The sequence below is a fragment of the Emys orbicularis genome, chromosome 3 (genome assembly GCF_028017835.1).
Source record: "Emys orbicularis isolate rEmyOrb1 chromosome 3, rEmyOrb1.hap1, whole genome shotgun sequence".
NCBI lineage: Eukaryota > Metazoa > Chordata > Testudines > Emydidae > Emys > Emys orbicularis.
The window spans coordinates 57,314,411-57,329,411 of record NC_088685.1 but is presented as its reverse complement, the minus strand read 5'-3'; the positions used below and the strand labels follow the sequence as shown (position 1 = coordinate 57,329,411).

Sequence of the window (15,001 nt, the reverse complement as noted above, 5' to 3'; positions counted from 1 at the left end):
GTATTTTTAAGTAGCAGAAGCAGACAGAAATGGAGCCAATTAAAGTACAGAGTACTGAAATAGAATAAAAATGTGTACCTAGTATGTGAAATTAAAATATATTTTTATTTTTTTGTTGCTGTGCTGCTTAAACTACAATAAACTTTAGTTAGTTAGATCCAGAGAAAAGTCAGGCCCTTTAGATCACTTACTGATTGTTTTTGCTACTATATATTATATGCACATTTTCAAATGCCCTATATCTAACCAAAAATGTGCTTTGCTAGCTGTATGGCTATTTGATATTTGCATGTTTACTGGGGTGAAGACAATTCTTGTATGCATGAAGTTGATTTTATCACCAAATCCATTTGTTTTCTAAGATATAAAAATTCCCGTGGGACACTTATCAACTACCTGAATCCTGTTAAAAAGACTCTTACACAATTTGCTTTGACAGTGAACTACATTTATCCATATAGCAGCATGTCTTCTGACAATGAAAGCAATTAGAAAAGATATTTTTCTGTAACCAGGTAAAACCTCATAGTTTTTCTGTTTCTTCCTTTTACTTCACAGTGACACTAGTACACATCTTCTTCATTTTTTGTTTTGTTTTGGTTGACTACATATTGTTCCAGTATCCTTACCTGACCGACAAGCAATGTCCACATCTTTTTCAAAATCTGTCTGTAACAAGAAACAATGAAACAAGACAACCATTATTAAATGAAAACCAAACCACAATACCTTTTGCCAACCAGTGCTTCCAAAATGTCCTACTTACAGAATCACAGTCTCTTAAAAGTGGTTTCTTGTTGCTGGGAAGGTGGAGTTTATTGTTTTACAACAGCAGAGTAATACAATTTTTCCTAAAGTATAAGTGGGTTGTTTTCAAAGTATGCTGCCTGACCACAAAAAATAAAATAAAATAGATGGAAATATAGTATGTAATTTTAATAAGATGATACAGTATGTAATTTTATATTTACATGGAAGAATAACTTCTACATATCATAGTAGGGTTATTGTCGAAAAAGCTTTTCATAGTGATTGTATAAACAGGAATACAGAAAATAGCCTGCAACACACATTACCATTAATAACCTTAATCAAATTAGTTCACTTTATCTGAAACATTCTTATTAAATTTGGTATTTGTTATATAGCATTCTGTATATCTCTGCTTCTAATGCAACCACAGTAAGTTCTGCAGCCCCCTCCGCCTCCAACCGTCAGGGCCGGTTCCAGGGTTTTGGCTGCCCCAAGCAGCCAAACAAAACAAAACAAAACAAAACAAAAAAGCCGCGATCGCGACTGCGATCTGCGGCGGCAATTCGGCGGGAGGTCCTTCGCTCCGAGCAGGAGTGAGGGACCATCCGCCAAATTGCCGCCGAACAACTGGACGTGCCGCCCCTCTCTGAAGTGGCCGCCCCAAGCACCTGTTTGGTAAGCTGGTGCCTGGAGCCGGCCCTGCCAACCGTGAACGTAGCTATTATTCATTTCAAAGTGGGGTAAAGATGCTGCCAGGTTTAAGAATGATGCTTTAACATTTAAGAATCTATGGTCACTCCGTCACAGTGAAAGAAATACTATTTAACTTGATATAGAGCTTAAATGCATTTCAAATTTTGCTTTCATAGTTTCCTCAGAGTTTATTTACTTGTATCTAATACAAGCAGCAAATTTTCTCTTTTTTCAGAAAGGGTCATTTTATCCTTTTTCCTGACATCTCAACATTGATTTTCCTCTGCTCAAACAGCTCTTTCAAGGGCATTTGCTAAGAGATCCTTGCATCATCTAGGGCCTGATCCTGTTCCCATTGAAATCAATGGGATAAGTATTTGGCTACTAAACTGCACCTAAGGATATTAGCAAATCCTAATACTTTAGGGTTGCCAACCCTCCAGGCTTGTCCTGGAGTCTCCAGGAATTAAAGATTAATTTTTAATTAAAGATTATGTCATGTGATGAAACCTCCAGGAATATGTCCAACCCAAACTGGCAACCCTAACTTTCACTGACTCCTTAACTCTAGCTAGTTCTTTCCCCTGTAGAATGCCCACTACTGTCTCCTCAATTGAAATAATAGATGCATTTGCTTTGAAGCTGGGGAGGCGGGAAGCCTCTTAAGTCACCCCAGACTCCAACACTGCTCTGCAAGCAGAAACTAGTGGGTACAGAAATTCAGTAGATAGTATGTTTCACACTTCACCACTCATCCTTGAGACTGAAAACATCATCTACACAACACTGTAGTCCCAGCTGCCCACAAAGGCAGAGTCTCAGCTGCTCTTGAACCTTGGTATTCAGAGATTCAGCACATAATAGCGCCATTCAACAGACCACTGAACCAACAAGCTGAACTTTTCTAAGAAATTTCAGGAGCTGAAATCAGACTTGTACTTAAGGACTGTATTAATATTTCATGTACATGCACTTGACATGTACAGCAATGTATGGTCATCTTTTTATTTTGGCTAGGGACAATGAATTAGAAGTCCAGGATAAAATAAAAACTCACCATGATTTGAGCATGTCCATTAGGAAAAGAGCTCGAAGAATCTGCATTGATTGGATCTTGGCAGTTTCTTAATCGACATCTAAATGCATCTTGAACCTGTGAAAACAATATGATGCACTGAGTCTTCTGACATTTTTAATACAGCTATAGACAAAATTAAACTGTAAAGTTAGTTTTACTTTAGGATACTAGATATATCGCAGCCAGTAAATGCACATTTTTTATCTCTGTCATTTCACACTCTTACTATACCCTAGTGCTGGTACAAAAGTCTGCCAATCTGCCAGACCCAGTTCACAGAATTAAATTTGTCAAGGAACATAATTAATAAGCAGTCAGTGATGAGGGGTTACTCGGCCCCAAACTGTCTTCAGTGGCAGTGGCAGTCTCTTGCATCTGAAGAAGTGAGGTTCTTACCCACGAAAGCTTATGCTTCCAATACTTCTGTTAGTCTTAAAGGTGCCACAGGACCCTCTGTTGCTTTTTACAGATTCAGACTAACACGGCTACCCCTCTGATACTTCAGTGGCAGTGTTTGTCTCTGCTCTCTCACTCAGTTTGACTGCAGCAGCAGGTCAGAAGGTAGGTTTATTCCCATAGCAAAATAAAATGTATTGTATGCCTGAAAAATGTAAGGGCTTTGAAAGGTGACCCTTAGCAGTTATTTGCATTAAAAGTGAAGTAGTTTCCTAATTACAGTGGTTGGTTGCACTTTAAAAAAAATCCATTTTGCAGGGTGTTACTGGCTCACATTGTAGTCTCTAGTTTTAAGTATAGGGAATATTTCTTAAACCTCTTGCAACAGTAAAACCTGTCAGAATGGACAAAAGGTTTGATGTACAGAATTTACAAGAAATTTGACCAAGATCATATGTTTAAGTATATATATTACCAGAGAACAATTTCTAAGGAACGAGATGCATAAATAGAAAGTAGCGTCCAAAGGGGTAAAACAGTTCCTGCTTATTGGCAGTCTAGTGTGAGTACATTTGGCTGCACATATCAGAGATTAAAAATGGAGGCAGCAAGAAGATTCTTGCAATGGGAAAAGATATTTATAAGTGTGGCCTTGGAAACACACAAGAATATTTATTTGAATTAAGAACCAAATTTGCTTCAGTTTTGCTTATGTGTCTTTTGTATACACTTGCCACAGACATTCTAGAAAACCAGTTTATTGGGAGGAATGTTTGTACTGTATTCACAAAAAGAGAATTTAGATTTAATAAATGTTAGTATTCATACTGGAAATCTGATTCTAAGAGTTACCATCTTCCAACTTTGATACAGAAATTTGGCCACGTGACCTGTGTCCCATCAAAACTAACCAACACCATTTCTATGCTGAATATCAAACACTCTCAATGAACTTCTTGTGAGCAGTCTACAGACCATTCTTTATCTGTAGAAATTATTCAGTGGTTGATTTAGAATAAACAAATCAGAGAAAATCATAAGCTACTCATGGACATTTTGTAAACAGTAAACGAGGCTAAATTAATCAACTGAAGCTGAGCCTAAGGCCTGGCTTTCTGAATGCCATTATTTTATGCTACAAATTCTTTGAGAGCTTGGACAAGCTTTCCCAGCAGGAAAAAAAAAAGCAGATGGAAAACTTTGCCTTATCTTTATAATTAGAAAGCATTATCTTAAAGTGCTCAACCCTTAAATGAGTTAAAGTGCCCTGCAATATTTAAGTCTAAATGAGTACTGCAGATGGAGGAAGACTAATATAGGGCAGAGAGAAAAGATGTAGCAAGTGTGAAAGGTTTGGTGTGATTTTAAGGCACTGAAACTCCCCAAGTGTGAGAGAGTAATTAAAAGTGTGCTTGACCTGGATTATGAATCAGACTTTGATTTTAGGCATTATGTTTGTTGTGGTTTTGCATGCATCTGACACCAATCTGATTTAGCATCTCCCAGTTGTTACAAAAGTTAATCCAAATCTTTTCCCTCTTTATCAGTGCTGAAGTCCTACATCAGACTTTAGCGTTCTATATTGTAGGGAAATCATCGGTGAACTAAGTTGACAAAATGAGGACCACCCTGAATTTCAGTCAAATCTCAAAGTAACGGAACCCAAATCTATTATTGCTTCAAAACACATTAAGTGACAACCTCCCCTACCCAAAATCTCTCTCTTACATGTCCATGGAGGCTCCCCATACCTCATACTCCTATAGATTTCATTAATCTCTCTCAAGTACTCCATCAGCAATAAACTGGAGAGCCTTTGGTGATAGATGCATTCTAAAATGTGTCTTAAATGCAAGCAACATACTATTAGGATGTTACAGCTGAATGTCTGAGATAGCTGTGTCCATCAAAATTATGTAAATTGCAACTTGTGAGCATGCACCATGAAAATACTATTTTTTTGTCCTCACTGACCCATCCATCTTCTGTTTAATCATTCAGAGACATATTGGAGACAAAAGTAGCTGAGATGATGAAGAATTATTGTTGCTAATTAAGAATGCTATAGAGTTTCTGGTTTGGAGAAAGAACTTAGAACCAGATCCGCAAAGATTTAGGCACCTAAATTCCAGATGTAGGCATCACTGTGATCCACAAAATTCCTGCTCAGCTGCTGTGTAAGTCTGTAGGTGCCTAAACTCACTCAGCACCTGCATTTACAGTGTAAAAGTTCCCTAGATGCCTATGTTTCTGCCTCTGGGCATGTGCACTGCTGCCTCAGGCAGGAGCCTGAATGCCTGTCATGCCATAGCCCCAGCACAAGCCTCAAATCAGGAGAAGATAGGTGTCCCCTCACCTAGCTTGCCTGTGGGTCCTGATCCAGTGGGTGTGCTCAGAGGGTGCCTATCTCCACACAAAACATCGGAGGGGGAGAGGCAGCCCCCCCACACCTTTAGCCCATTGGTTAAGGGACTCGGATGGGATGTAGGAAATCCCAGTTCAATTCCCCACTCTTCCTGAGGAGAAGGAATTTGAACAGGGGCTTCCTGCCACTTCCTAACCACTGTTTCTGAGGCCCAATTATTTATAACAAAGTGAAACAGCTTCCAAAATGGAGTGAGAGAGGCCCTCCTGAGAATATCCCATAGCTCAGTGGTTAAAGCATTCACCTGAGAGGTGGGGAATCCCTGTTCAAATCCATTCCCCTCCTCAGGCAGATGGGAACACTGAACCAGAGGCTCCCACATCCCGCTGGGTGATCACTTGAACCGCTGGCTAAAGATTCTGAAGGAAGCCACTGCCTCCCCCGGCTGTTTTGTGTGGTATTAGGCAGGTACCTAAGGCATTCTCACAAGAAATGGCTATTGCACCTGACTTCAAGAGAGAAGGGGTTCCCAAATGTGGGTTGCAAGAGAGATAGCCACCCCACACCCCACTGCCTGAACGTAGGTCCCTAACTCCCTGAAATGGGCAGGGGCTGAGGGAACTCCTCTGTCATTGGCATCTCCCATTGGGTAGCAGTGGTGGCTCTCTGCCTAGCATGCTAGCTCTTGTGGAACCCATTCTCAGGCACCTATCTCTCCCTGTGTGTTGTATGGAGACCCTTGGTGCCTAATGCAGCCTTTGTGGATTCCACTGATTTTCTAGGTGCCTGAAAGCTAGGCATTGCAATGCTGAGTGTAGCAGTGCCTAATTCCCTTTGTGGATCCAGTCCTTACAGACTTTAAGGGATTTTGTCAAAGGGAATAACCTGACCCACCTATTGGTTTCCTACTCCACGGTCGTAGAGGCAGAATCCTCAGACAATGTCACAAACAAAAGGTGGGCCTTTGAAATGCTCATTTGTTTTTCTCCACCATTCATTCGGAATTGTTTTGTAGTTTATTTTTTTCTTTCTAACATCAAGCTGTAAGATTGTTTTAGAGCCAGGCAGACTAAGAGAGACAGATGTGATGAATGTGCACGAACCAAGGAAGTGGTTTCCCTAGCAACAGTAACCAATTCAAGACTCTTATAACTTATCCTCTCTCCCTAATCATGCACCTTTTTTCTCTTGCAATATAGAAATGTGGGTTGAGATTTAGACACCAAACATGTATTTAATCCAAATGCATTTCAATCAGTAGGAGCAGGGAAAAAGCAGAAAATACACATGGGTTCCTCCCATCACCACCAGCCTTTGGAGTCGTTCAGCATGACTCAAATTAGCTTCAGAAGAGGCTGTGTTCAAGCATGTCAGGCATACTGTTCTGGTATTCTGGTAAGGAAGACTATTAGCACTAGGCTTTTCTATCATTCTCTGTTTTATGACAGAAACACGCATACCATACTCCCTCTATGTCTCATTAGGTACTTTAACAGCAAGAAGACAAGAATGAATAGTGATATGATAGGGTGGGAATATCCCCATTAGTCTTCAAGTTAAAAATAATAATACTTAGCTCTTCTATAGCATTTTTCACCCATAGGCCTCAAAGCATGAAGGAGGGGAAAGTATCATTATCCTAACTTTACAGGATTGGGAACTGAGGCAGAGGGATGTGAAGTGACACTCCTAAAGTCACACAGCAGATTGGGAACAGAAGCCAGGACTCTAGAGTCCCACTCTAGTGCCCTATCGAACAGCCACGAAGCCTCTTAAATAGCTCACATTCAGACAAAAATACTGAAGTGACAGACTAGTGGGTTTTGGATGGAAAGAGAGGGTAGATACACACATGTTCTTACATTTCCAATGTTTATGTCCAAACCAATACATCAAGTATAATGAGAAAAAGATTTTATATATTTACATGAACAAGAATGCATCATTTTTGGAATATAACAATAGTAAGGGCATAGTAAAGCATATCTGACCTTTTCTTTGTTTGAATTTTTCTATGATATATTATTAGTGGTATGTTATTTGAGAGTCCGAATTAATATTTTGCTTACACTGGCATATTGTAAACATTAGATGAATCTTATGGAAGATATAATGAGATGGCTTCATTATTTGTATGGCATTCATCATTAAGAATGGAAAATACATTGGTAAGATTACTATGTCATGTATGGGTAGAGAGAAATGTCTTCTTTGGACTACGTAAAGTAATGGACTACAATTTCAGGTAAAATGTATTCTAAACAATTTAACAACTAAATTGCTCCTTGAAAATGTGCACATGTGATAGCTGCTATGTTAGCTGACACCAGGAATTGAACTGCGAACCTCCAGAGATAAAAGCATGAGGATGTATAGCGTGACTAAAGAACCAGGTTCTTGAAGTCCTCAAGGCAATAGGTACAAAGTGGGACATAACACACCCTGAGCAATAGTTACATCCTATCTCTGAACAGAGGAAGTTCATCCAGTGGTTCTGTGGACCCACACCACTTTGAATCACACATGAGTCCTCACTTAAATAGCTTACATCACCTTGATGGAATCAAGGCTCTCCAGAGCTAAAGGTGTGAGTTACCACAGATTGAACTCAAGAACTCTTTAGCTGAAAACTGTTATAGACCCATATCCTCTATGAACTGGGCACAGAGGGGGACATAACACATGCCAATCAGTGGATTATACAAACATGTGTTCTGTGAGATAAATGGATACATGAATGCACATACTCTGTTTGTGTAAGCAAATGCATATGTCCTTTTGCAATTACTTGCCTGAGAATGTGTGTGCATATTATACAAGTAGAATGTAGGCATTTTTAAAATGTGGGTACTGAAGTGGTACGAGAAGGCTTCTTGCATCAGTTAATTGCATTGTATCCTGTGACAATTAACTAATGCTATGAAAGAAAATTGCTCCAGTAGTGTACCATCTCTTTGATCCCTTTCCCATTTGGAAAAAAAACCCATCTTAATTAGTTCCTCAATTTTTGCTCCAGCTCTTAAATTCAGATGAGTGTTAGGATAAGAAGGTGGGGGAAAGAAGATTCTGTGTGTGAGCACTTGAGGAAGAAAGGATTCAGCTAATAGTTCTACATAAAACTGTCATCACTTTTTATTGGCTGAAGAAATGAGGTATAAATAATTGTAGTCTTTTACCATTTCACTGTAAGAATGTATGATCTGGTGGCTTCCAATTCTGCAAGTACCTGCCAACCAATATTAGAAAGGTATACAAAATATGGAGGGAACAGTAGGCCTTGTGGGTGATAAGTAATAACAATAATATAAACTTTTTAAAAAAAAAATCCACTTTATATATAGTGCCTTTTATATAAAGATTTCAAACTGGTTTACAAACATTAAATAATTTTGCCTCCCAACACCTCTGAGGGCTACTTTTAGTATTGTTATCCTTTTTACAGATGGGTAAAATGAGGCACAGGGAGTTGTCCAAGGTCACACTGCAAGTCAGGAATAGAGCAAGGCATATTAGTTCAGTTTTTAGAACCCAGGAATCTCTTGTTTTAAGCCATAGCCCATATTCCCTCCATTTTCAGACTCTTGCCTGTCTCTAGTGAAATAATCGAATGACTTAGTGGTTCACAAGGTGACTCCCCCCCCCACACACTGGATAGGATACAATATTCACACAAATTAGAATACCACAGGGAGACTGAAATAGATTGGGTCACTATCCTGCATGCTGTTTTTGATGAATATAGTGAACTTGAGTTCTTAGGACGGTGAATGACGGAGAGAAGAGACACTGTGCAAGCCTCCTCACTCAGCATGGCCAATAAATCTTAAATGTGACCCGATGCACACTGTTATTCCAGCCCTGCAGCTCCCTTGAATAGATACTGCCAATCACTGTGAATTGTGCTACACATGTGGTATGGTTTAGTGATGTTGATAAACATCCTAACCTAGATAAATTGAAAGCACCACACTTACTGTGACCTAACATGATTTGAACCAATATAGAGTTGAAAGGCTTGTTCATTAAACGACCACACCTAGCTCCTAAATTTTTGTATATTTTCAAGTTTTCTGTTTAAGATGGAATAGTGTAAATGAAAGCAATTATATATTTTATCAGTCTTTCTACATGTGAAAAACTCACAGAATCTGTTCCTTTGGAAAAGGAATCTTAGGTCTGCACTGATTGTGTATAATCATAATATCAAAGATGAATAAAAGTTAGAAATAAACATGACCTATTTGGCCCAATTTAAAGATGACCTGTAATTAAGTGGGCCCATTTTTCCACTGAAATTAACTGTGCTGCATTTTGCATCTAAAAATAAACAATCTTCCTTCAACCTCACGTCCATCTACTCTCCATCTTGTTCATTCCTTTATTCACTCTCAACTTCCTATCTGTCCCTGTCCACTCAGTTTCTACATTTGGGGGCTGTTCTCTTTCTTCTGTTGCCTCATCATCTGCCTAGAACTGTTTGAGATCCTTATTCACTTGCCCCTCTTTAAATCTCATCTCAAAATTTTCCTTTTTTTCTTTATACCAATAAGTGAATTTTTGAAAGAATATGTTGTATATAATATTAAATAGTATGTGAGAAATACAGCACTTTAGCGATCGAGAAATTATTCCTCACCTCCCTTCGGAGAATGCAGTGGACCATGACAATAACAAAGCCTTGCAATGAATCAAATACTGCAAAGAGTATCTGAAATAATATTGATCTTTTGTCTGTCATGGCCAGAACTGCAGACATCCACGTCAGAGCCAGAAGAGGCAACACAACACAGGAACTCCAAAGGGATGCCCTATTGAGAAAGAGAGAGAGAAAACAACATTATATAACTGCAAGTAGATAAATAAAAACCCACTACTAAAAAAAAAACCTTTTTAGGATGGCAACTTATTAGTTAATTTGAAAACCACAGACAAATATATAAAAAACGTTGTACTTTATGTTCTAAAGAGTATCCCCTATTCAGTTAATAAACACAGTTGCCAATTTTAACAAGAATATTTAAATATGTTCAGTGCTCTAATACAGTATTAGCAAACACAATTTTCATCATCAAAGTATTTTCTCACATGCACTGTATAAGATTTGTAACAAGAAGATGTAAATGATTAGGACTAACATGGCATTACTGGCGGTGGTGGCTGACAAAGCTGTTGTTGAAACTACTCCACACTTGGCACATTTGAGCGTCAAACCGCTATGAGGCTCACTCATCTGACTGCAAACAAACAGAACACCCACAAAAAGAACAAAATATTGAATTTTCACTGAAAAACGTTGCTACTGAAATTTAGCTTTTAAATATGACGTCATGCAGAAAAAGTAAATAGACTTATTCAGGATGAATGCTCTAGGTTGTTGCAAAAGTATATTGATACTATACATTATTAACTTTAACTATTAATACTATGGGGCTTAATTTCATGCAGGCTCTATTTCTTCCATTTAAGCTAAAAAAGGCCCCAATGTCCAGAGATCAAAGTTGCTCAATACATGGAGATAAACATAAGCACGTGCTCGTGTAGACACACACCGTGAAATCCCTCTATTCAGACCATTTACAAAACTAATGCATCAATGCTGTATAAAATATTGATTATTATATGAACATTAATAAAGGAAGAGACTTCCAAAATGTGCTCAGGTCATTCAGTCAAGATGGACTTACTGTACAGTCAGTAAGCAAATGACTTGGTATAGTAATTTGAGTGTGTTGGCTAAAATCTGGAGACAGCACTTTACCTAGGAGTTCTTGTTCCCATTGTATAAAGGTCTGAATAGAGGGGTTGAAATGTATGGAATTTGATGAAAATAAATATTACTTGGACTAAAAAGGGGTGATATGTTATTCCATTTTAATAAAACACAGTACACAAGCATTAAGCTTAAAGCATTTTGTACAGACAACTGTATTACAAAACTCATCACAGTTAAAATGTAAAACCTGGTATTAGAATTTTCTTCTTCTATGTACAACATGCATTCAAATTCAGAAGTTTTGATTAAATAAACAACTTCTTTGCTATCCTATTTCCCACCTGCCAGCAGAACCAGTGATTTCCATATCATATCAAGAAACATACAACAATATAGGGAAAGTTTTTTTACACATAGATAACTGAAAAAAACAACAACAACCAAACCAACCAACCAACCAAAAAAACCCACAAATGTTTCCTATATGTAATGAAGAAAAGCAACATTTGGGAAAAATATTTCTCAATATTTCAACTGACTTTGAGCTCTCACTCTTCGCCCTCCCATTTACCGCCAAAGCTAAAAGTTTGCTTTTGCTTCTATACATAACGCACAGAAATAAAGGGCCAGATCCTCAGCGGGTGTAAAATGAAATCAGTGCAGCGAGATGATTTTCACTATCTAAGGGTATACCCAATAGTTGCTGGAGACAGAAAGAATTAAGTCTTGATCTTGATGCTGCAGCACTTACTCATATGAAAAGTCTCATTATTGCAATATGCAGAACAGATCTATAGATTTAGAGGGCCAAATCCATCCCTCACATAACTTGGGAACATCTGTGTATATATTACAAAAGAATGGAATGTCTTTCACCTAACTTATGATAAGTCTTCTCAAATAGCTCTTTTCTAATTGAATATTTTGGGGGCAGATCCTCAGCTGGGGTTTTATAGCATAGCTCCATTGACTTCTGATCACACCAGATATGTTATTTTACAGCATTTCATGATCTGGCCTGTTATTTTGACCTGAAGAGTCACCATGTGCTTTACTAAGATAGAATTCTTTGGAGTGCCATTATTTTGCCTCTGGAAATGCTCTAATCCTATTTAAATAGTTTTACTACTGAACTTGTCACTGGGCCTAGATGGTAGGTGAGGCTGGTAGAAATACTTAACTAATGAGTGACCATCCTCCTTTGATTGGGGCGGGGCAGCTAAAGAATTTCCACTGCCCCAGAAAATGACTCAAGAATCTGGGTCTGCATCACTTAATCAAACAGTACTGAAGATAGATTGTTTCCATCTTTATTAAGGCATCTAGTTCCTAGTCCATCCCTGTGGGAGTGCGGTATTATTTCTGACAGCATATTTTCTAGTGCTTTGTCCAGTTTAGCTTTAAAAATAACATTCATTTTACTGAGATACAAACTTTCAGAAAGCAAAGTATTTAGTAAATCAGAAAAGTATACTATAAGCAACAAGATTTAAATTGCATATAGCTGATAACTAGAAAGCTATTCTGCAGATAAACATGATTTCTCCTATCCTTTAAATATTACACAGAAAAATGATCAATAGATTTATAGGGTCAAAACTTCTTAAGTATAACTATTGAAAAAGTTCTCACAGATGCTGAAATATTGTGGCTGATTTTATAATATGGCACATTTAATCAGAACATGAAGAATATATTACAACAGTTAAGAAGGCAGATGGAACATTGTAGACAAGAGTAGAATTAAGAAATTATTATTTTCTAATAAGAAGGAGGAGAAAAAAAGAAAAGAGAACAAAAGAGGTTTTGGTGATGGTGGTTGTTGTTTTTGAAACAATGCACTAAGAACTGAAAACCACAAGGGGTTTTAACCAACACTAAATGGCAACGTAAGCACACCAAAGTGTATATGGTATCAATATGGACATCTAATCAATTAATTGAACATTAGGAATGATGCTATTACAGGAATGATCAAATAATTGAAAGTATGGTTTTAAGAAAAGTTTACAGACAGCTGTAATATATGCATGTAAAATAGAGAATCATCATTGCTATCAATGCTAATATTGGGGTAGTCACCTACAAATGATGTAGAAGAAAGAGTACCACAAGTGGAGAAGTAATAAATGCTGATTGCTTATCATCACCTGAAGCATTAAAAGACATTTACACATACATTCAGAAAGCTAAGATACATTTGTGAAACGTTTCTCTTTTATGTAGACTGCAGTCATATCCACTGCAGCAGACCTTGAAACCCACCTGTACCTGCTGAAGTCAACAGCAAAATTATCGCTACCTTTTATTAGGAGCTAAGCTGCAGACCCTCCCTCTTTTATCACTAGAAACCCAGATTTTGAATGTAAAATTATAAGTATATTAATGAAAGGAAATCATGGATATAAATACACAGAGAACTTTTCTATTTACACATTTTTTTTGCTTCTGAAATATGTATAATTTACATTCAAATTCTGTTATGCTTATTTTAGAACACAAACACATATACATGTATATACAAACACAGAGCCAAATTCATCTCTTAATTACAATGATACAATGCTATTGACTTCAGTGAGGTTATATTGGTATAAAAGGTAAAATAATACACTAAGAAAGAAAGAAAGAAAGAAAGAAAGAAATTTTGGCTTCTTCTGTACACACATTTTATACAACTATATTCCCGATTTCAGAAATAAAAATGTATGTCTTCCCCATTAAATCCCTGCTCAGTTTTGAAACTGTTTAATCCCCATTCTTATTAACTTAATACTGTTGTACTTGTGTTTTATTTTCAGTTTGCTCAGTCACATTCCCTCAGGATAATGCAACTGCAACTTTTGCAATGAATGAAATCTGTTAGACATACATTGAGAAAAAAGTTCAAAGCACAATCAAATGCATTTTTGGTGAATATCTGTAATTGAAAATATGATACATTTGCAATATGCTTTAAAATATCCCAATTTGTTGCTTACCCCGCTCTGTGTTTGAGCTTTTTATCTAGGATCCCATCTCTGGAAACAAGTTTATTAAATACCAAAATGCCAATCACCATGTTGACCTGTCAAATAGAAACAAACAGTTGACCTTTCAGTGACAGTGAAGGAAAATGCCTACACGCATTATTACAGAAAATGGTCTCTTTTACATTTGCCAATATGATGGAATTACCAACTTAGACTATGGTTGCATGATACATTTCTGAAGAATTTAGTCAGAGATTTTGTACTGTACTAGTCTCAGGACACATAAAGTGTACATAAAGTGTACATAAATTGCCTAGGGAGGTTGTGGAATCTCCATCTCTGGAGATATTTAAGAGTAGGTTAGATAAATGTCTATCGGGGATGGTCTAGACAGTATTTGGTCCTGCCATGCGGGCAAGGGACTGGACTCGATGACCTCTCGAGGTCCCTTCCAGTCCTAGAATCTATGAATCTACTTAACTTTAGGGCTAAATTCTTGCTTCCCGTGCATATCCTCTAATAGGTGGAACAAACATATAAATTAACAGCTGTATTAATTAAAGCCTGAATTATGTCCTGTATCTGGCCATATATATGCCTGCCTGTTAATAAGAAAGTAGGCAGCTGTGACTCTAAACACTGATTAAACGTAAACTTTAATTGTAACAATGTAATCTAGTCCATGTTAGAGAGAGAATATTTTATCTGAATTTTGTGTACAAGACTAAAAAGGATTATGTATTATTTGTATTGCCATTGCATCTAGGAGCCCCAGTCATGACTCAGGACTCCATTCCACTTGGTGCAGAACAAACATAAAACAAAGATAATCTGATTTGGTTATTTTAGGTATCATGCTTTCTTGAGTCCCAGCTATGCCTCTTTTGCGGCAAGGAGTTCTCACTCATGCAAAACCAGAATCTATGGTTTCTGGTTGTTGGTTTTGTTTTGTTTTTCCAAACTGACAACTGTCTTCCTCATTCCTGGGTTCCTCAGATGTAGGCTTGGCAGAATTTGATTTTTTTAAAATA

The 15,001-nt window shown here is 37.5% G+C and overlaps 1 protein-coding gene across 1 annotated transcript in view; it reads right to left on the bottom strand.

The window, feature by feature from the left end:
- The window catches only part of ADGRB3 (adhesion G protein-coupled receptor B3), a 624,198-nt gene that overhangs the window by 24,871 nt on the left and 584,326 nt on the right, over positions 1–15,001 (bottom strand). The window contains exons 22-26 of the mRNA XM_065400780.1: positions 13,980–14,065; positions 10,421–10,519; positions 9,922–10,093; positions 2,504–2,599; positions 630–669 (exon numbers count right to left, since the gene is read on the bottom strand). Of these exons, the coding sequence (XP_065256852.1) occupies positions 630–669; positions 2,504–2,599; positions 9,922–10,093; positions 10,421–10,519; positions 13,980–14,065 (493 nt within the window). The remainder of the gene's footprint in view (positions 1–629; positions 670–2,503; positions 2,600–9,921; positions 10,094–10,420; positions 10,520–13,979; positions 14,066–15,001) is intronic.